The 22,110-nt window shown below is 49.6% G+C and overlaps 1 protein-coding gene across 1 annotated transcript in view; it reads left to right on the top strand.

The window, feature by feature from the left end:
* The first annotated feature begins 2,127 nt into the window (after positions 1-2,127).
* The window catches only part of ADAMTSL2 (ADAMTS like 2), a 29,528-nt gene continuing 9,545 nt past the window's right edge, over positions 2,128-22,110 (top strand). The window contains exons 1-11 of the mRNA XM_054393642.1: positions 2,128-2,238; positions 3,630-3,772; positions 4,379-4,454; positions 5,326-5,428; positions 7,676-7,821; positions 7,940-8,063; positions 10,178-10,258; positions 11,145-11,320; positions 12,528-12,870; positions 13,564-13,945; positions 20,734-20,837. Coding sequence (XP_054249617.1) covers positions 2,128-2,238; positions 3,630-3,772; positions 4,379-4,454; positions 5,326-5,428; positions 7,676-7,821; positions 7,940-8,063; positions 10,178-10,258; positions 11,145-11,320; positions 12,528-12,870; positions 13,564-13,945; positions 20,734-20,837 — 1,789 coding nt within the window. The remainder of the gene's footprint in view (positions 2,239-3,629; positions 3,773-4,378; positions 4,455-5,325; positions 5,429-7,675; positions 7,822-7,939; positions 8,064-10,177; positions 10,259-11,144; positions 11,321-12,527; positions 12,871-13,563; positions 13,946-20,733; positions 20,838-22,110) is intronic.

Genomic DNA, 22,110 nt, shown 5'->3' with positions numbered 1-22,110 from the left:
GCTGCCTCCGCTACCTCCCGTCCCGGAGCATCCTCCCCCGTCCCACAGCCCGGCCCCGCCACCTCCAGGTACGGCCCGTCCCGGTTCTCCCTGTCCTTCCCTGTCCCCTCCGGACCCTTCCCGGCTCTGTTCTGCCTTCTAGCATCTCTCTCTCCGCAGGCACAGCTCTGCGGGCTGCTGCTGGGGGTCCCTTCGATACCAGCTCCGCGCTGCCTGTCGCGACATCTCCCCTCGACCTCCTCCATCCATCCCCCATCCTTCCCCACCTTGCTGCTTTAATTTTTCTTCTCTTTAAGCACGCAGCTCTGCCCGAGTCTGGGATAAACCCTGAGCGAGCTCTGTTACTGGCTTGGAGTCAGGAGTGTCTGGAAGCCTTAATGAAAACCAAGTGCAAGGCAAGTCCCAGCCACCTGTCCCCGGCAGCCCGAGCCAACAGCTCTGGTCTCCCATTAATCAATGGATCTGCCTCTTTTTTTTGGCGTGTTGGACCCTGGGGTGATCACAAAGTGGAGCCGGGGACCTGGAAAGCCTCTGGTAGCTTCCCTAAGCCAGCTGCCAAAGCTGTGCTGGCATTATTTAGTGCCACAGTCTGTGTCTGACTTTTCAGTCTGAGATGCCTCATTTTAGAAGTGTTGGTGTCCACGATGCCACATCTGGAATGATGTGCCAAGTTCTGGGCTCCCCGGGTCAAGGAGGACAGGGACTTGCTGCAGAGGGCACGGAGAAGGGCTGCAAAGATGCTGAGGGGATTGGAACATCTCTGTGCTAAGGAAAGGCTGAGGGCCCTGGGGCTTTATAGTCTGGAAAAAAGCAGCCTGAGGAGGAGGATCTCATCAATGCTGATTGATACTTCAAGGGCTGGTATCAGGAGGGTGGGACCAGGCTGTGGTCAGTGATGCCCAGGACAAGGGGTAACAGGTACAAACCTGCACATCAGAAGCTCCATCTAAACATGAGGAAGAACTTATTTAAGAGTGATGAAGCCCTGGAACTGGGAGTCTCCATGTCTGGAGAGATTCCAAACCCATCTGGATGCATTCCTGGGTGACCTTCTCTAGGTGGATCTCCCTGGGCATGGGCTTGGCCTCGATGATCTCCAGAGGTCCCTTCCAACCAGCAGTGCTACAAAAGCTTTTGCAAGAAGAAAAACCAAAAAGGGGTTGGGGGGTCGTAGGAAAGCAGCTCTTTATCCTGCAGGTTTGCAGTCCTGCTCTCCTTTTCCCCAGGAGCAGCACCTCTCCCACCTCCCTGCTTCCCAAACACATCCTCTGGGTTCTTTTCAAGGGAAGTTAGCTTAGGGGAGAACATCACAGAATGGGGAGGGGAGGAGGGGGGTGGGGGGTTGTCTTTTTTTCTTTCTCACAGACATGAGCTGCTCTGATTGCCTGGCAGCACCATTTCCTGAACCTGCTCCTGTCTGGCCCTTGCAGGGAGGTTCACAATCAAATGTATTGTGGTTTTCTGTTCAGAAAATGCCCTTCTGGGTTAACTTTCTTTCAGGAAGCAGATGGAGAGGGGGATGAAAGGCTGACACTTGGGATCCTCCAGTTCTGCTCTTTAATTGGAGGTGGTTTCTTTTCTATAAGAACAAGCTTCTGGGAACCAGCGGGAATTAGAGTGGAACAAATGAAAGGAGAGGGAGAAAAAAGGAAAACTAAAGGCTGTTAATTGCATTTTTTTGTTTCTGGAGCCTTTCATCTCACTCTTCTAGGAGCAAGTCTGTAACTGGGAATATTTAAGTGCACTGCTTTTATAGATCCAGGGAATGCTTCTTGTTGCTTGCTGCCTTTGGTGGAAACCATCCTCTCTTCTAAAGACAGGCTTGGAGCCTTAGCTCACACTGCTGGTATCAGGTGCAGCCACTGGGAACCAGTGTGGAGTTGTGGTTTGGAAGCTCACAGCTGAGAAGGATGTGAGCCTGCTGATGCTTCCACTGATTAATACAGCTTCAGGATCAAGCTCTTGGTGGCTGGTGTCACGTGGGAGGTGGCTGATGTCACCTAGCTGACCAGGAACACTGAAGGAGACACTTGCTGTGGAACCAGGCTGCAAAGCAGCCCCTGCTCTCCATGGGCACTGGGGCTGGAGGAGAGTTTTGCTTAGTCTGGTGTTTGGTTGCTTTCTAGGATGAAGACATTTAAGTGGAGGTGGAGCAGCATCTCCATCAGGGCACGGTCCCAGCTGAAAGGCACTTTGGCCCTTCTCCTCGTGGGCAATGTTGCCTTTGTGATAGCTCAGGTGAGTGCATCACCTTGCTGGGACATCTCTGGGTGTTAAAAGGCTGAGGTGTCTAAGATGGGTAACCACTGGGGCTCACAGGACTGGTCTGCAGCAAGCTGGAGGACCTTTCACTCAGCTTAGCTCTTTAGTCTGGGCTTAACCCGAGTTGTACTTACTGTGGATGAAAGCATGCACAGATCATTCCAGGGCTCTGGAAGGCCAAGCCCTGCTCTTGGGTGAGCAGCACTGCCTTGGCCCAGTCAGTGGTTGGAGCTGTCCTTGAATTTGCATGGAATATTTTTATCCTTTTCCTGGGAAACATGGAATGAATAGAATCCTCCTAACCAGTAGGAGATTCCTGCTGGAAAAACACATCTCTCTTCTCACAATGAGCAATAGCTGGGACCTCCCAGGAGGTTCTGAGCTCATGTGAAGGGATGTGAATGTCTTTAGCACAGGCATATGGTGGTGACCCTGCTGGTGGAGCAGCTCCTTTGCCCTCCAGGGTCAGGCTGCTGCCAGCAGTGTCTGGGGGGTATGAGGTAGGGGTAGCAAAGATCCTCCTGAAATGACCAACCTGCACTTGCAAAGGGGCCACACGGACTCCTCCACCCTGCCAGCAGACCCTGGCATGGTCTCCTGTTGCAGAGTGCTTTGGCAATGCTTTGCTGAAGATTCCAGTGAAGCTTTCAGCTGTCACTGGCTCTTCAGCTCCCTGAATTCACTGTGGGACAAGAGTCAGAGCACCAAAAGGCCTTGGGGGGGTGGGGGAGGTGGAAGGTTAGGGTTGTTTGGGAGCTGGGTTGTGCCAGCTGAGCAGAACAATGAACATTCCCTTTTTGGAGGGAATTTCATTCCAGCTGGGAATGAACACACAATTGGAAAAATGCAGGATTTCTTGCATGATGGAAACCATGGAATTGGAGAACCCCAGGTTCAAAGGGACCCCAGGGATCATCTGGCCAAACCTTTCTTGGTGGCCTAGACAAGATCACAGAATGGTTTAGGTTGGAAGGGACCTGAAGGATCATCTAGTTCCACCCCACTGCCATGGACAGGGACACCCCTTACTAGACCAGGTTGCTCAAAGCCCCATCCAGCCTGGCCAAACTTCCAGGGATGGGGCATCCACACCTTCTCTGGACACCTTGTTCTAGTGTCTCAGCACCTTCACACTGAAGGATTTCTTCTTTATGATAAATGTCCTCTTTCAGTTTGAAGCCATCACCTCTTGTCCTGTCACAACATACCCTTGGGAAGTCCTTCTCCAGCTTTCTTGTAGTCCTACCACCCTGTCCAGTGCTGGGGACCATATCCAGTGCTGATGCCCTCAGTCCCCCCAGGCAGGCTGCGGTGCAGATGCTGACTGCTCCTTCTCTCCTCTCCCACCTTCCTGCTGCTCCAAGCAGGACCTGACACAGACCTCCAACAGCCTGGAGGAAGGGGCAGATGTCACTGCATACTGGTGGGGAGAGTGGACCAAGTGGACAGCGTGTACCAGAACCTGTGGAGGAGGAGTCAAGTCCCAGGAGAGGCACTGCCTGCGGCAGAGGTATGGCACCCACCTGCCAGCCTCCCCTGTGGGGCTCTCCAGCTTGCTGGAGATAAACTTGACCTAGAAGGTCCTCACTCACTAGATGAGTGCTGGTGCAAAGGTGCTGGTTGGCAAACCCTGCTGGTGTAGAAGGTAAGTATGCCCCAAGCATGTTGCCAGGAGGATGTCCTGGGCGTCCCAGCCAAGCTATTCCTGTGCTGTCCCCAGGGCTTCTTCTGTGGAGATTAGTGCAGGTGGGCAGCAGGAAGCTCTTTCTCAAAGCTCCTGGGCACAGCAGTGAGGGCAGTGTGGTGCAGGGTTGGTTGAGGAGCAGATCCCAACTGCATGGCTCTGCTTTCTCCAGGCTATCTGGTTGCCAGAGGGCACCTTGCAAATCTTGCCCCAAGGATGCCTCCTCTAGGATGCTGTATTGAGAATAGTTGATGCTGCAGGTAGCCAAAGCAGAGAGATCTTGGCTATCAGCTCCAGTGAGCCTGTGATAGAACTCTGTGAGGTTCTGCTCAGTGGAGACCAATCAATCTCACAGAAGCAGGGGACAAAAGGATTTGGAGAGGGGAAAAAGAAGAGTTTCTGACCTTTTCTAACCATCTTTTCTTTATTCAGAAGAAAGTCAGTGAGTGGGCTGGCTAATAAAACTTGCACTGGAACATCCAAAAGATACCAGCTCTGCAAAGTACAAGTAAGGAAATCCCTTTTCTTGTTGGGAATGCTCAGTGTGAGATGTGGGAAGTCATGCTTGCTTCCTCTGATGGCTTGGAGAAGAGGCGCCACTTGCCCCTGTAGTTGTCACCCCTCCTACCTCTCCAAGCAACTGAAGTTGCCTTCCTTGGTGCCCTCTGGGGCAGGGCTTTGGGCCCTTTGTCTGCTCTGGGGGCCATAAAACCCAGTGGGTTTGATGCATAATCCAAGTAGGTCCAGAGGTAGCCACAAAGATGATCAGAGGGCTGGAGTACCTCTGCTATGATGACAGGCTGAAGGAGTGGGGTCTGCTCAGCCTGGAGAAGAGGAGACTTTGGGGAGACCGTAGAGCAGCCTCCAATACCTGAAGGGGGCTACAGGAGAGCCAGGGAAGGACTTTTTATAAGGGCCTGTGGTGATAGGGCAAGGGGGAGTGGATTGAAACTGGATCAGGGCAGATTTAGGATGGACGTTAGGGAGAAGCTCTTTAATAGAAGGGTGACGAGACACTGGAATGGGTTGCCCAGAGAAGCTGTGGACACCTCATCCTTGGAGGTGTTTAAGATGAGGCTGTGAGCTACCTGGAACCACCAGAGATTGGTCCCTGCCAAAGCAGGGGGGTTGGAGCTGGATGATCTTTAAGCTCCCTCCCAACCCATCCCCTTCTATGATCATCTCCAACCTTGCACCACCTCCCGGTGGGGTGGTGGGGGGGGGGTGTGATAATTTCCCTGACTGACCCTGCAGTGGGAGGAGGAGGAGGAGGAGGACGGGGCAGGAGATGGAAAGGCTCTTTGCAGCTGGTTGAGGTGTGCCAGAAGCCTTTCCCAACATTTTGTTTTCATCAGGATATTAAATGTGTCCCCTTCTAGGAGTGCCCTGCGAACGGAAGGAGCTTTCGAGAGGAGCAGTGTTCATCCTTCAACTCCCATGTGTACAACGGCAGAACCTATCAATGGAAACCTTTATACCCTGGTAACAAGACCTTCTTTGTGTGCCTCCATAATGCTCAGCCAAAATATTTGGATAGTTATGATGCTCCTAGCCTGCAGGAAGGCTCCTCCTCTGCTGTTAGAAAGTGATTTCTTTTTTTTTTTCTCAGAGACACAATCAAGCTCTCCTCCCAAGTTCAAAGGTGCTGTTTTGCAGCTGCAGAAGAGCTTAAAAATTACAATAACAAGAGGAATTTATGGCTCTAGCCTGGCTTGGTCACAGTTCCCAAGGACTAGGGAGGCTGGAGGAGGATCCAAGAGCATGGGGTGCTGGGCTGTGCTGGCAGGGAGGGTCCAGCTCACCCAAACAAGTGTCCTTTGAGCTGGGGCCGTGCCTGGCAGGGTGATGTTTTGGTGCCCACGCCCTTCATGTGCTCTGCCAAAAGTCACCAAGATGCAGTCAGTCAGTTTGGTCATCTGAGGTGACACAGAGCTGAGGAGCCAGAGGCTGAGATTCTATTCAGTTTTTAGCCTTCCCCCCTCCTAATCTCCATAAAATCCAAGCATTAAACAACAATCATGATCATATTTTTTTTTTTCCAAGAGCTGCTGGTGAACCCAGGACCCTTCTCCTGAGGAGGAGGAGGCTCCTGAGTGATGGTTCTTTGGCACCACAGTGCCAGCTGGGTGCCTAAAATCAAAACAGGATCTAATGCAACCTTCTTATGTTGAGGCTCTCTGCACATACCTGAGAAACAATTAGTCTCCATTAAATGAATTGTTGCCTCTTCTATGAACAAACCTCCATCTCCCCAGCCTCCTGGACAAGGTCAGCCTGGTAGAACTTAACCCACACCAGGCTGGTTACTCCTAGCTCCTTAGCTGCTTTGTCCCCTTCCTCTGGCAAGGTGACAACCTCTCTAAAGCTCTTTGCTCTTCAGGCTGAATCACCAGAAGCATTACAGTGAATTGTTTTGTGTTTTAGCAGGCGTTCAAGTGGCTCCTGGGGGATTTGCAGATAATGTTTTGCCATTGATGCTGCCTTTGCTTGGCCAGTGGGTATAAGACTGCTCCTTAGTTGAAATTCAACCCTTAGCATTGGGGTTTTCTGGGGCGGGGGGAAATATGAATTAATCCTTTTTTTTTTTTTTTTTTTTTTTTAATTTTCCCCCTTCCTGTGGATATTCTAAATTATGGGACTGCTGTGCCAATGGGTGCAGCCAGTTGCTTGCCTGCAGGAAGCAAAAGGTGAATTAAGTTCAACTTGGGTGAATTTTTTTTGGTGTTTTTCAATGTTTTAAGGCACTCTGGGGTTGAGTTTAGCCTTGTACCTGGATTTCTAATGACTTAAGCTGTGTTGATTTAATTCATGAGACGCTGCTAGGTGCACATGCATGAGCTTTTTGTGCCATCTGGACATGCATCACTGCTGCAAAGCCTTGCACAGAGAGGTGGTTGGCACAGCTTCAGTGCCCACCCTGGGCTGGTGTAGGGGAGCCCCCTGGCATCACCATTCCTGACAGCGCTAGGGGGAATGGAATGAAAATAGGAATGGGGAGATTCAGATTGGATGTTCAGAAGAAGTCCTTCCCCATGAGGGTGGGGAGACACTGGCACAGGTTGCCCAGGGAGGTGGTGGAAGCCTCATTCCTGGAGGTATTTAAGGCCAGGCTAGATGTGGCTATGAGCAACTTGATGTAGTGTGAGGCATCCTGCCCGTGGCAGGGGGGTTGGAACTGGCTGCTCCTTGAGGTCCCTTCCAACCCGTACAGTTCTATGATTCTATGATTGCCTGATTGGGAAAGACCTTAAGGCTGAGTCCAACCATAACCTAACACCTTCCTGTACACAGCTGTCAGGCCATGTCCCATATCTCACAGAATCACAGAACAGTTTTGGCTGGAAGAGACCTCCAAGACCAAGTCCAACCTTCAACCCAACACCACCATTGCCACTAAACCACATCCCGAAGTGCCAGGCCCATGTGTTTATTGAACACTTTCAAGGATGGTGACTCCACCACCTCCCTGGGCAACCTCTTCCAAAACCCTCATCTTGGAAACACCTCCAGGCATGGCCTGACCTGGCTGTGCCGAGGCTTGCAGCGGTGAGAGCTGTCAGAAGCGCCACCCAAACCCACGAGAGCGTGGGTGGCTTCCTGACCTGCTGTGCCAGATGTGCTGTTTGCTGCTGCTGTAGCTTGGCAAAGAGCTTCGCTGCCGTCGGTAGGGATGGAGGTGGTGGTGTTGCTGCTCTTTTTGAATGTGTCTTTATATCCTTTCCCCTTCAGATGACTATGTTCACATTTCTAGCAAGCCCTGTGACCTCCATTGCACCACGGTGGATGGTCAGAGACAGTTAATGGTTCAGGCTCGGGATGGAACATCCTGCAAATACACTGATTTCCGAGGGGTTTGCGTGTCTGGAAAATGTGAGGTTGTTAAACATTATAGCAAACATTTTCTTCTGGGTAGCATGCAGAGAATTACAGTGGGGGGCTGCGAGGGAGGGGTTTTGGCCTGACCCCCGCGCCCTCTCTCTGTGCACCCTGCAGCCCATCGGCTGTGATGGAATTCTCTTCTCCACCCACACCTTGGATAAGTGTGGAGTTTGCCAAGGAGATGGCAGCAGCTGCACTCACGTCACCGGCAGCTACCGGAAAGGGAATTCCCAGCTTGGTAAGGAGCTGGGTTGGGAGGGGGATTCTGAGCTTTTTGGTTTGTTTTGTTGTTTGTTTGTTTTTTTGGGGTTTTTGTTTGTTTGTTTGTTTTTTCTCTCAGTTTTTAAACGGATTGTTTTAAAAATGTAATTTAAAAAAAAATCTTTTTATTTTAAAAGGGTTTTTGTTTTAATTTTTTATTTTAAAAGTTTTTTTTATTTTGTTGGTTTTTTGTTCTCTCAGTTTTTAAATGGAATTTTTAAAAAAAAGTAATTAAAAAAATTAATTTATTTTTATTTTAAAAGTTTTTTTGTTTTTATTTTTTACTTTAAATATTATTTTTTACTTTAAATATTATTTTTTACTTTAAATGTTATTTTTTGCTTTAAATGTTATTTTTTGCTTTAAATGTTATTTTTTGCTTTGAATATTATTTTTTGCTTTGAATATTATTTTTTGCTTTGAATATTATTTTTTGCTTTGAATATTATTTTTTGCTTTGAATATTATTTTTTGCTTTGAATATTATTTTTTGCTTTGAATATTATTTTTTGCTTTGAATATTATTTTTTGCTTTGAATGTTTTTTCATTTTAATGTTTTCTATACAAAAAGTTTTTCCATTTTAATTTTTTTTTGGTTTAAAAGTTTTCTTAGTTTTAATTTTTTTAATTTAAAAAGTTTAGGTTTAATTTTTAAATTTTTTTGTAATTCTTTTAATTTTAAAAGGTTTTATTTTTAATTTTAAAAAAGTTTTAATTTTTTAAAATTATTTTTTTTTATTTCTTAATTAAAAAATTAGTTTTGATTTTAAAAAAATTTTGTATTTTTGAATTTTAAAAGCTTTTTATTTTTAATTTAAAAATGTTTTTAATTTTAAAAGTTTTTTATTTCAATTTTAATTTTTTTTAAATTATCAATTTAAAAGTTTTTAATTTTAAAAATTCTCTTAGATTTTAAAATTTTGTTTTTAAAATGTTTTAAATTTTTAATTTAAAAGTTTCTTTTAAATTCTTAAAATAAAAAGTTCTTTTAATTTTAAGTTTTTATTTTTAATTTAAAAAAATAATTTTCGTAAATTTAAATTATTTTTATTTTTTTTTTAAACGTTTCTTTTATCTTTCAAAATGTTATAAAGATTTTAAGAATTCTATAAAAAAAATTTAATTAAAAAAAAGTTAAGTGAATTGCTTTTAACACAGAATGTTAGGGGCTGGAAGGTACCTCAAAAGCTCATCCAGTCCAACCCCTCTGCCAGAGCAGATCCACCTAGACCAGATCACAGAGGAACACATCCAGGCAGGCCTTGAATATCTCCAGAGAGGTATTCCCAAGTGCCCTGCTTCAGTTTTCTCTGTTGGGCAGGGAAAGCCTTCTTGAAGGAAGCCCAACAGCTTTAGAATCCGGAGAGCTGTTGAGGTTGGAAGGGACCTTTGGCATCATCGAGTCCAGCTGCTCACCTGGGGCTCACAATTCTGCCACTGCCCCTAAGCCACATCCCTCAGCACCACATCCACTCATCTTTTAAATACCTCCAGGGATGGGGACTCCACCACCTCCCTGGGCAGCCTGTTCCAGTGCCTGAGAACCCTTTGCTGGGAAGAAATATTCCTAATATCCAAATGGAACCTCCCCTGGTGCAACTTGAGGTTGTTTCCTCTTGTCCTGTCACTTGTTGCAGGGAAGCTTTGCACAGTGCATGTTTAGAATGAGAGGAAATGGCCTCAGACTGCAGCAAGGAAAGTTTTTAAGTTGGAGATGAGAGAGAAGTTCTTCACAGAAAGGGTTCTCAGGCATTGGAATAGGCTGCCCAGGGAGGACTCAAGCTTAAGGTCTTTCCCAACCAGGCAGTTTTATGATCTGTGCATGTGAGGTTTGTGTCTTAGCTTCCTGGGCTGTGTTTTTTCCCCACCATAAAGCAGGATCCATACTTCACACCCTCTTCAATAATCAATGAGATCCTTTTTGCAACCAGCCAGTGACCAACATTAGGTAACTGTTTAAATCCATAACTGCTAAGAAGAACTCTGGCCCAAGGCCAGCTTGCTTGCTGTGTTGCACTCTTGACCACGGAGGGTTTGCTTCAGCCTCTTGTGTTACAAGTTCCCTCTTGTTAATCTGTAGTTTCCCACAGGCTATTCCCTGGTCACTCACATTCCTGCTGGAGCAAGGGACATCCAGATCGTGGAACGCAAGAAGTCTGCAGATGTCCTGGGTGGGTATCACCTCCTGGGGCTTCCCACACTGCCTCCTGCTTTCTCCAAGGTGAAGCTGAGCATGGTTTGAATGCAGAAACAAGCAACCTGCTCTCCTGAAGATGTTACACAAGTGTAGAGTCCTGCACCTGGGGAGGAATGACCTCCTGCACCTGGGGAGGAATGACCTCCTGCACCTGGGGAGGAATGACCTCCTGCACCTGGGGAGGAATGACCTCCTGCACCTGTAGAGATTAGAGCCCTAACCCAAATCTCTAGTTGCATTCACATGGGAATTTCTCAGCACAGGCATTAGGGCTCTTCTCATGCTTAGGTTGTCCCACTGGACTTCCATAAAGCCTCTGTCCTGTAGTTGTGCTGTTCCAGCAGCTTTGGAACCTCTCCAGAGAAGGAGACTCAACAACTTCTCTGGGCAGCCTGTTCCAGGGCTCCTGCACCCTCACACCAAAGAAGTTTCTCCTCCTGTTCAGATGGAACCTCCTGGGTTCCAGTTTGTGCCCACCGCCCCTGTCCTGCCATTGGGCAGCACTGAGAAGAGCCTGGCCCCAGCCTCTTGCCCCTCACCCTTTAGCTTTTGCTGAGCATTGCACAGATTCCCTCTGGGGATGCTCTTCTCCAGGCATCTCTCCACCTTTCCTCTCACAGAGATGCTCCAGGCCCCTCAGCATCTTTGTAGCCTCCTCTGGACTCTCTTCCAACAGTTCCCTGTACGTCTAGAACTAGGGAGCCCAGACCTGAACCTAGCATTCCAGCTGTGGCCTCCCTAGGCTGGAAATTCCCCATCCTGTCCTGGTTGTGGTTTTGTGACACTCTTAGCAATTTTATCCCCTGGATGCCCAAGTGCCATACCTGTGGTGACAGTGATTTTTCCTCTCTCCTTGGAAGCTGTGGCTGATGAAGCTGGCTACTACTTCTTCAATGGGAACTACAAAGTTGACAGCCCCAAGAACTTCAACATTGCAGGCACGGTGTTCAAGTACCGCCGGCCCATGGATGTCTATGAGACAGGCATAGAGTACATTGTGGCCCAAGGACCAACCAACCAAGGCTTGAACATCATGGTGAGCTTGGACTTTTCCAGTTCCTGATGGGGAAGGAAAGAGCCACGGTGGGTTGAGGAAGAGGTGGCCATAAAAGCAGAGCCCTGCTGTGGTGTCCCAGCTTGAGGAAGGGAGTGGGAGCAGTCACTGTGCCCAGTTCCTTGCAGGATCTGCTGGGTTTGTGTCATCATGCTTGGATAAAATGTTGTGAGTAATGAGTGTGGGCTTGCTTGCCCCTCTCCCTGCAGAGAGGAGATGCCTCAGGCACCGTGGGGTGGTTTCTTCTCTTCTCCTTGGCATTTTTATCCCAATTACCTGGCAGGAAAAATAAAATGAGAAATTAGGTCAGCTAGCTTAGACAAGTGCACAAAACTTGAACCCCAACTCTTACGTGAAAGCAAAGTACCTAAAACCAGGCATGGAAGAAAAAATCATTTCATCTTCTGGGCAGCCAGCCAGGGCCCAGCTGCTGCCATCTTCCATGTAGCCCTCAGACTCCCCTAGAAAAGGAAGAGATGGTTTCTTGGGTGCTTAAAGAACATTAGACCACTAAGAGGTTGTAGTGCATCAGCAGTGAGTCCTCATCCCCATTGGAGCTGCTGGAAGGGACCCTCAAAGGTCATCTTGTCCAACCCCTCTGCAGTCAGCAGGGACACCTCCACTAGAGCAGGCTGCCCATGGCCACAGCAAGTCTGATCTTAAATGTCTCCAAGGACGGGGCCTCAACCACATCCCTGGGCAAGCTGTTCCAGTATTTCACCACCCTCATTGTGCAGAACTTCCTCCTAATGTCCAGCCCAAATCTGCCCTGCTCCAGTTTCAAACCATTGTCCCTTGTCCTATCCCCACAGGCCCTTCTGAACAGTCCCTTCTCAGCTCTCCTGTAGGTCCCCTTCAGATATTGACTTGTAGCTATCTGTGCCTCTCATAAAGCCACACAAAAGGGGTCTGCAAGTGGTGATGTGTAACTTCTGAAGTGGCTCCCCCAAATCTCTGCTTGCTCGGCAGCAGAGGAGGAAGCTTGACCTGTGGCTTCCAGTCCCTCAGCTGTGGCTAATCCCCAGGGCAGTGCTGCCAAACAACCTTTGGAAAACTGTGCTGGGTTCCAGCTGCAAGAAGGTGGCAATGTGATGGGAAGCAGACTGCTTGCTGATTGCCAAAGTCCAAAAGGAACCCCAAGCTTTCTCTCCTCACTGCACCTGCTGAGAACTTCACATCTGTTTGCCAGGTCTGGAATCAGAACGGCAAGAACCCCTCCATCACCTTTGAGTACACCCTCCTGAGGAAGCCCCACTCCAAAAACCTGCAGCCCATCTACTACACCTTCTCTGAGTCAGAGAGTGAAGAAAGCAGAGAGTTTGATGGAGATGTGCCTTTGGGTTTCATCCAGCACAACGCAACCTATTTTGGGAAACTCTCCAGGGAAAGGATGGACTTGGAGAACCAGGTGTTTGGAAGGCAGGACACCGAGGAAGAGTTAAACTTGAGCAAAGGTCAGGAAACCAATGAGGTCTATGAAAGAGCAGAAACAATTGACTGTGAGCCAAAACTGAAGGGCAAACCACCCCAAGGTAAGGAGGAGACTTGGGCCTCACTGTTCTGCTTCTCAGAGCTCTTGTTGAGAAATGCTCTGTTTCTACCTCTGGTGATGCTGCTGGTTTGTGTTTTGGAAACCTTGGAAAGTTCTTCTAAAACAGCTCTGCTCAGAAATCCTCTTTGCCCTTCAGGTTCTGGTTTCTGGTGGGTGGGGAGTGGCCGTGGGTAAGGGCTCCCCGCTGCTCCCCTGCTGTGCTTTGCCTCACTCCTAGGGCAGGAGGGAGCCCTGGGTGCACAAACCTCCCTGTCACAACATCTTCCATCACTTCCCACCTCTCCACAGCCCCCAGCAACCTCCTTCCCCCTCTGCTCCCTTGGTCATCCCACCCCCAAACTGCCTTGAGTGCTTTCCCAGCATGGCTGCATGGGCTCTGGGGCCAGGAGGACATCCTCCTTTCTGACCTCTGCTATTGCTTGGGGGAAGTACTGGCAGGTGCTGAGCTCTCCTCTGGCCATGGATGAGACCCACAGAGCTTCACACCCTTCCCAAAGGGGTTACAGCCCCATGAGGATCTCCTTTCCCAAGCCCTCCCCACTCCTGCCTCTAGGGTCCCGGGTGGCTGCTCAGGCTCCAGCATGTCCCTGCTGCCCCGGGCTGCTTTCTCCTCCCAGGCTGAGTGCATTCTGTGGTTGTCACTGTTGTTTCCCCCCTGTTGGCTCCAATCTAGATTCAAACGTAACCAGGTCTACTTACCAGACAGACCATGACCAGAGAGACCTCGACCCCAGGCTGACTTCCAGGGAGTTCCTCCTGGAGAACGCCATCACGGCCAAGCTGCTGGAGAAGACCTCAGACTCCAAGGAGCTGGTGCTCAACATGACCATGAACAGCATTTTCGCCCAGGGAGACCCAATCAACTCTGTGGGGCCACACATTGACAGCCTCTATGTTGACTATGAGGACACTGATGGCTTGGTGACCTACACCATCAACAGCACTTACATGGAGCTGAGCAACAGCAAAGCCACCAACAGCTCTGCAGAGACGCCCTTTCCAAATGCCACTGTCACCATCACCAGCCCTCAAGGGAACAGAACCCACAAAGCAAGGTAGGAGACACCTCCTTAATGATACTGAATCCTCTTTCTTGCTGCTCTCGACTTGTCATAGCCCTGTACTCAATGCAGACCCCACTGCATGGTTTCCACCTGCTCTGGAAGCCAGAAGGTAAGTGGGGGGTAGAGTGATGGATGTGGAAGCTTCCTGGTGGGGATCGATGTGGCAGGAAGGGCAAGAGGTTTGGGAGCAGAAAGTCAAGAGAGCATTTGAGGAAGAGGAAAACTCTCCACCTTCCTTAGTGGGGATGTTGGCAAGTCCATGCTGATGGCTGCCAGCTTCTGCATGACTCTCTGCTTGTCCTACCTCATGAGAGCCACAGCCTCTTCTTTTGGCCTTCTCTTGATGTTCTGCTCCCATTCCCCAGGTCCCTTCCTTCCAATTCTAATGCAGCAGAAGTTGGTCCTGGCTCCTTTTTACCCACCCTGTGACTGCCATCCACGATCTTCCTCGCTTGTGTTGGCAGGAAGATGCTTCCAGCAGCTCCCAGGCATGGTCCTGAATGCTAAACCTTCTGCTTGAGAGGCAGAGCAGGACAGCAGGAGCTGTGCTGTAGGGGCTGCAGAAATAGCCTGGGTTTGATGCAGTGCAATTAGTCCCTGCTTTGACAAGAACATCAAGTGGCAGCTCATTGATTGATGTTAGGATCATCACTTCAGGATGCATTTTAATGACTGGTTTGGAGAGTTAGAAAGTGCAGAGGGAAGGTGAAAAAAGGCTTCAGCTGTCTTCAGCAGCAGAGCTTGTCCAGGCAAGGGTGGGCTGGGGGAAAGGGAGTCTCAGGTTAGTGCTTGTCTGTGAGTCTGTGTCTAGGCTCTATCACAGAATGGGTGGGAAGTTGAAAGGAACCTCTGGGGGTCACCCAGTCCAACCCCCTGCTCAAGCAGGGCACCCACAGCAGCTTGCCCAGAAGCACAGTGCCCAGCTGGGGTTGGAAGCTCTCCACACAAGGAGACTCCACAACCTCTCTGGGCAGCCTGCTCCAGGCCTCCAGCATCCTCACACCAAACAACTTTCTCGTCCTATTCAAATACAACCTCCTGGGTTCCAGTTTGTGCCCAGTGCCCCTTTTCCTGTCCCTGGGCACCACTGAGCAGAGTCTGGCCCCAGCCTCTTGCCCCCCACCCTTTATCTGTTGCTAAGCATTGCTCAGATCCCCTCTAGGGCTATTCTTCTTCAGGCTCACCAACCCCAAGGCTCACAGCCTTTCCTCCTCACAGAGATGTTTCCAGCCCCTCAGCATCTTTGTATCCTTCCCTGGACTCTCTCCAGCAGTTCTCTGTCCCTCTTGCACTGGGGAGCCCAGAAATGGACCCAGCACTTCAGATGTGGCCTCAGAGGGGCCACCTCTTTTGAGGTACCCAAGGGCTGTCTGAGAGCCACTTTTATTCCTTGCCCATGGGAGCTCATTCCCAGTGTGGGCAGCTGTGGACTGAGGTGGGACCATTGCTGCAGAGCAGCAGTTAGCTCCCCTTGGTGTGTAGCCACACGTTGGAGCACTCCCCAGAGCTTGATCTCAAACCAGGATCTTGGGAGTCATCCAGGTCACAGGCACACAGCTGTGGCTTCATGCCTCACTGTGAACCCCCAAAGGCTTGTTCAGGACCCAGGGTACCCAAACCTCCCTCGTGGGTCTCCTGATTCTTCTCTCTCCCAGTCTTCAGCACCAGTAAAACACAGATGGTGATGCTGAGTTTCAGAGGATGTAAAGCCCTGAGCAGAGGCTCTCTGGTTTTTGTTAGCTGGATTTACCCAGAACTTAAAGGAGCTTAAGCTAAAGAAACTTCTGCTCAAGAAAATGTCCATGAAGCCAAACATATCAACAAAGTTCTTAATGATAAGCACAGCAAAACACTGCCAAGGGGTTGAGTCTATCATCTCTTCTTGTGGCTTGGCTTGGAAACTCTGCCTCCAGCTGCCAAAGCAAACATGTCCTTAGCTCTGCTGAGGAGGGGCTGCCTAGCCCTTGGAGCTCCCCTGGTCGCTGGCATGCTCCCAGTGTGGCCTCAGTTGGCACCCTGTACCCCAAACCTCCCTCCCAGTAGCTGATAAATGGGGCTTGTGCTTCCCTCCCTCCTGGGAATGCAGGGACCTTCACATGGTTTGAATTTCAGGGCAGCTCAGCATTTCCAGCATGAACCCAAAAGACTCCCAGCGGCTCCAGGGCAGATTTTTTTGGTGCTAAAAATCTCCTTGCACTACCCCTGGCTGCCCATCTGTTGGTAACATGGGGCAGGGACTTAAAGCCTTTCAGCAAGGACACTCAGAGTTGCCATTTCCTCCCTACCTTTCTTCCCTTGGCTTTATTCTGCAGTGTTCCCTCTTCTTCCTCTGCCTGGAATAAACCAGGAAGTTTTCAGCTCTAAACATTAATATCCAAAAAGGTTTTGCACTAACCAGGTCCAGCTGGGGCTATAGCCTGGAATCCCAGACTGGTTTGGGTTGGAAGGGACCTTTAAAGCTCATCCAGTCCAACCCTCTGCAGCCAGCAGGGACATCTGCAACTAGAGCAGGTTGCTCAGAGCCCCAGACAACCTGAGCTGGGATGCTTCCAGGGAGGGGACATCTCCCTGCTCTCTGGGCAACCAGGGTCAGTGTCTCACCACCCTCAGTGTCAAAAATGCCTTCCTTATCTCCAGTCTAGTAGATCTGTCTAAATCTACCCTCAAGATGAGAGATGCTCTGCTCTTTGCTGTCTCTGTTCCTCAGTGTGGGACAGCAGAGGAAGGGCTGAAAGGCCACTGAAGGTAGCTGTGGGGTAGCTGGGTTGCAGGAGCCATCCTGTTTGGAAACATGGTCGAGAGGGGGAGAAAAAGGCACCAAAGGTTCTTGCTCCTCATTTCAAGAGGCCTCCAGTATGGAGCCATTGCTCTCCTTCCTGGCAGCTCAGGAAATCCCATCAGGGCACTGACAGAGCCTCTGCATGTGGGGGCACTTGTGGAGGAGGGAGAGATGGGCATGTTGGCAGGTTTGGGTTCTGGCTGTTCTGCCACCACTGCAGGGATGAGTGAGGAGATGGGACAGGAGGGACTGTGCTGGGCCAGCCTGTGTGTGCCCAGGATTTCAGTGTTTCCCCCCAGCTTTGTGTTTATTATCACAGAAGCATCAAATCCCAGGGTGGAAGGGACCTCAAGGATCATCTGCTCCAACCATTCCTGGCATAAGTTTCAAGCCCAGTTCCAATCCTAATGCTGAACTGTATCTCCTATGTGGGAATTATAGATGAGGAGCCTCAGCTCAGCCTAATGAGGCTGAGGTTAAAGTTCCTGCTGGCACCCAGCTCAGCAGGACAAAGCCCCTGCTGGCAGCAGGATGTGGGTTTGGGTTTGGTGTGCCAGGGTGGTGGAATATGAGGCATGTGAAGAGCACTGGGGACTGGACTTGCTCCTCCAGAAGGAAGGGGAGTGGAGGGGGACAGCCACAGGCTTCACTGAAGGAAATGACACAAAGGAAAACCTCTTGCCCTGGGCATGGGGCTGGGTGGGGAATCTCCACCCTTGGAGGTGAGCAAAACTGGATGGTGCAAGGCTCTGTGGGACCTTGCTGAGGTCAGCCTGGATCTGGGCAGGAGTTTGCATCTGAGACCTCCTAAGTCCTTCCCAGGCTCATTCTGGGATGGATGTTGGCTTTCTGCTCCTTTGTCATTCCCTGTCAGTGAAGCAGCCAGGGAAGACCCTCCCTTTGCTGACTGTAACCAGCCAGGCTGTACAGGTGGGACAGTGCTGGTTAGAGGTGGAGCATCTCATGTCTCTCTGAGCTGTGGTATTCCTTAGTGTGGATGGAGTCCTCCAGCTGCAGGAGCACTCTGCACCAGCATGCTGTGTTCTAGTCCCTCTCTGGGGACAAACCCTACTGGGATGGGTTTGGGTGGGTGGCTCTTGTACCATGGTAGGGATGCAGTGCTGATTTTTCCTCTCCTGTAGCAGGTCAAACCTTTCTGTGGCATGCCAGGGCAGATCCAAGCACCCTTCATGCTTCATCCCATGCCATGTTGTGTGGTCAGGGATGATCCTGCCAATAGGAGCCACGAGTTTCCCATTTTGCTTAAAATAAACCCCAGAAATGTGATCCCAGGGACAGAATCACAGAATGGTGGGGGGTTGGAAGGGACCTCTGGAGATCATTGAGGCCAAGCCAGGTTCACCTAGAGAAAGTCACACAGAAACACATCCAGGTGGGTTTGGAATCTCTCCAGAGATGGAGACTCCACCACATCTCTGGGCAGCCTGCTGGAGGGGTTCAGCACCCTTACAGTAAAGAAGTTTCATGTTTAGATGGAACTTCCTCTGTTCAAGCCTGTGCCTGTTACCCTTTGTCCTGTCTGGATGTTGATCTGTGGTGTTCCTCTGCATTTGTTAGGTTTCCTCTTCTGCTGTGGGGGTGATTTTTGGGAAGCTGGGCAGCTGGGGGTGAGGAACTGGTGTGAATTTTAGGTGCCATTGATTGAAAAGCAGAAGCTGGGTGCAGGCAGGGAAGAAAACACTTCAGTTTAGAATAAAACTTGCAACAAAAAGGAAAAATCAAAAGCCAGGAGCAAAGGCCACCAGTTCTGAGGGCCAATGTGCTGCTGTTTGCTTTGAGAGGGGAACAAAATGACAGTTTTGTTTCTGCAGTGGCAAGAGAGCTGAACGCTGCCCTGTGACCAAATGCCTGCTTTGTCTGGAAAGAAATTTGTCCCTGAGCCCTCATTACACAGAGATGAAGCTCCCCATTTAGGCTCAGATACATTAAAGAGGCACTGTTGGAAAGATTTCTGTCCTCAGATGTGGTTCTAAAGCTTATTTGGAAGATTATTTTCTCCTTCCACGGGAGACAGAGCCCTGGTGATGGAGAACTTTGGTGTTTCCTTTGGAGCAGGATGTGGGCTGAGGATCTAGGTAGTGTCCCATTTCCCAGGCAAATCCAAGCCCAGACAAGCAGCTGCTGACCATGTTTCAATGGATCCTGCCTAAAAACTGTCATCTTGTGAGTCCTCTCCTGGTTGGGTGGCAAAGGGCAGCACCCAGGCTTGGCTGCTGTGGGTGCCCAAATAGAGCTGGGCAAGATAAAAGCTTCTCTCTGAACAGGGAGCTGAGGTGGTTGTGGTTTTTTTTCCCCCCACCCCCCATACAAATAGGCACATTCGGTTTGGTTCCACTGCAAAGGCAGGAAGTGACCACTTGCCAAACTGACAGAGGCAAAATCAGCAGGGGACAGGAGGTGGTGGTGGTTGTTTTCCATCCTTCTGGAGGCTGAGTGCTGGCAGGGGGAGGACGAGGGTGGGTCGGAAAGGGAACGGCTGAGTTCGCAACCGAGCTGGGTTGGATAGGGCTGGACTTGAACGTTTTCCTTACCCTTCCCAACTAAACAAGGGCAATTTCAGAGCTTCTGCTGCCTAGAAATCATACCAGCTGCATATCTCGCCAGGTCAGAGCCAAGTGGAGGGCAGGATCCAAACCCTGGAGGCTTATTGCAGCGTAGCTGTGTCGAGGGCTTGAGCAAAGGTATGAGGAGAGAATCGAAGCCTTTGGTTGTAAAGGTGCAGTATCCCTGGTGTCTGTAGGGTGGCACCTGGACTGGGAGAAGCTCTTCTTTTTGGTTTGCCACCTGACCTGGGAGAAGCTCTTCTTCTTGGTTTGCCACCTGGACTGGGAGAAGCTCTTCTTCTTGGTTTGGCACCTGACCTGGGAGAAGCTCTTCTTCTTGGTTTGCCACCTGACCTGGGAGAAGCTCTTCTTCTTGGTTTGCCACCTGGACTGGGAGAAGCTCTTCTTCTTGGTTTGGCACCTGACCTGGGAGAAGCTCTTCTTCTTGGTTTGGCACCTGACCTGGGAGAAGCTCTTCTTCTTGGTTTGCCAAACGCTTTTTCACGCACCAGGCTTGACCCTGTTACTCCTCGTGGCATTCCCTGGCGTGGAGTAGGAGAGAGGCAGATCATCACCTCCCTAAAAACCCACGCCAAGAACAAACCCAACCAAAGGGAGAGTGGCAAAGGGCAGAGAGGGCAGGCAAGCTGGCATGCCCATGGTGTTTAAAAGCAAAGTGTGCCCTGAGGAGCCAACCCCAGCTCCTGTGCCACGGGTTGGAGTGAGATGCTGAGATTGGAGCAGCCCCATCCCGCCCCACAAAAACAACCCCACCAATGCTCAGCCACCTCGAGCAAGCTGCCTCCTGGAGAGGCAAGGGGAGGAGATACTGCACCTTTAGTCACTGTCTGCCAAGGGCCAGGTGTATCTGAGCAGAAAAATGCAACTTTTTTTTTTTTCTCTTTTTTTTTTTTTTTTTTTTTTTGGTTTAAATTCTGAACTGTTTCTACTTGTGGGTATTTTTATCCCATTCTCTCTATTTCTAGACAGTGGAAGCTCTGCCTCTAACCGGGCTGGGGATTCTACTTGGGGCTCAGGACAGGTATGTTGTGAAATCCACCAAAAAAAAAAAAATAAAAACCAAACAAAAAAAAAAAAAACACAAAAACAAAACCTGATTCAAACTAAACGAATAAACCCCGCCCACAAAAAAAAAAGAAAACAAACATTTGGAAAATAAATAAATAATTACTAAATCAGAACCAAAACAACCAAACCCAACTGCCAAACAAAGCACATCCCCTCCCAAACCCAAACCCAACCAAAACTGCAGCCTGCTGTGTGTGTGTCTGATGTGGCCTTTCACTGCTTGCCTTGTAACTGCCTTTTTGTTTTCTTTTCTTTTCCTTTTTTTTTTCCTTTTTCTTTTCTTTTTCTTTCTTTTTTTGTTTTTGTTTTGGTTTTGTTTTGGTTTTTTTTTGTTTGCTTATCGCTAGAAACAGATTGAAGTTGTTGAGAAAGGGCCAAGGTGTGAGTGCTGCTGACATGTACAGGTGGAAGCTTTCCTCCCATGAACCCTGCAGCTCTACATGCACCACAGGTAGTTATAAGAAGCAGCCCAATTCTGCACAACTGCTGAAAATCACCTGGTGTTGTGAGTCACTTTTATGTCTGTCAGGGATGGGAAGGAACCTGGTGATGTCTAGGGGAGGTTGTGAACTCTGGAGCTGGTTTAGCATCACCCCAAATCTGCTCTCTGCCTGGGGGCAAGGGAGGAGAGAGGAACAGGGGGCTGAGAGCATGCAAGGCCTGCTGACCTCACAGGCACATTGGGGACTGGGTCTTCATGTCCATGCTCCTGCAAGCCACCTTCCCTTCAGTGTGCTCTGGGCTTCACCTTTGCTTCCCAGCCCAGTGGGGACAAGCTGGGGCTCAGCAGGATCCCCAAGCCTCTGCTGAGTTGCAGCACAGAAGCAGAGAATTGTTTGGGTTGGAAAATCCCTCTAAGCTCATCCAGTCCAACCAGCAACCCAACACCACCATGGCCACAGGTTTCTTGAACACCTCCAGGCATGGGGACTCCACCACCTCCCTGGGCAGCCTGTTCCACTCCCTGACCACCCTTTCCACTAAGAAATTGTTCCTCATGTCCAACCTAATCCTCTCCTGGCAAAACTTGAGGCCATTTCCTCTCGTTCTGTCATCTCATACTAGAGCATAGTGCCTCCATTTAGTTGGGTTGTTTTTTTTTTTTTTCCTGCCTTCTTCCCCTTTTTGACTGTTCAGAGGGGTTTGAAAAAGCCCAGCTGCCTCTCCACAGAGTGAAATTTTGAAGACGGTTCAGCTCTGGGAGGAAACAAAACAGCAGTTAGCTTTTTGAGTTTTGTTGTTTCTCCCACTCCTTCCACCCTGGAGCCTGATCTCGACTGTGAGGGTGGAAAGCTGGAGCAGCAATGTAGATGCCAGGGATATCAGACCTGAGCCTCTATTCATTTTGCTCCACTTTTCCCTATTTATTTATTTATTGGTCCCTGGAGAAGCTTCAGGCCATCTGATGTCTCTCCTCCTTTAGCCCTTGGTCCCTGCAAGCCATCACTTGCTGATGAAGCCTGTGTGTGGGTCTACATTTCCCTGCACCATGCCTGAAATACTCCAGACCCTGTGGTGCTTCTGGAGTTAGAAAGAAAGAAAGAAAGCAAAAAGGAGGAGAGAGGAGGTGCAATCTAAGGCACATCTCCTAAATGACCAAATGTGAGGATTTTAGGGTTTGAAGCATTTGTTCTTGTCCAGCAGGCACAGATCTGCAGTGTGCCAGCAGCAGGAGCTTTACAAGCTGTCCCTTTCCCTGGCATCTCCCCAGCCACATGTTCTGG

This window comes from Indicator indicator, chromosome 28, assembly GCF_027791375.1.
Source record: "Indicator indicator isolate 239-I01 chromosome 28, UM_Iind_1.1, whole genome shotgun sequence".
NCBI lineage: Eukaryota > Metazoa > Chordata > Aves > Piciformes > Indicatoridae > Indicator > Indicator indicator.
This window is presented reverse-complemented; position numbering and strand designations above follow the sequence as displayed.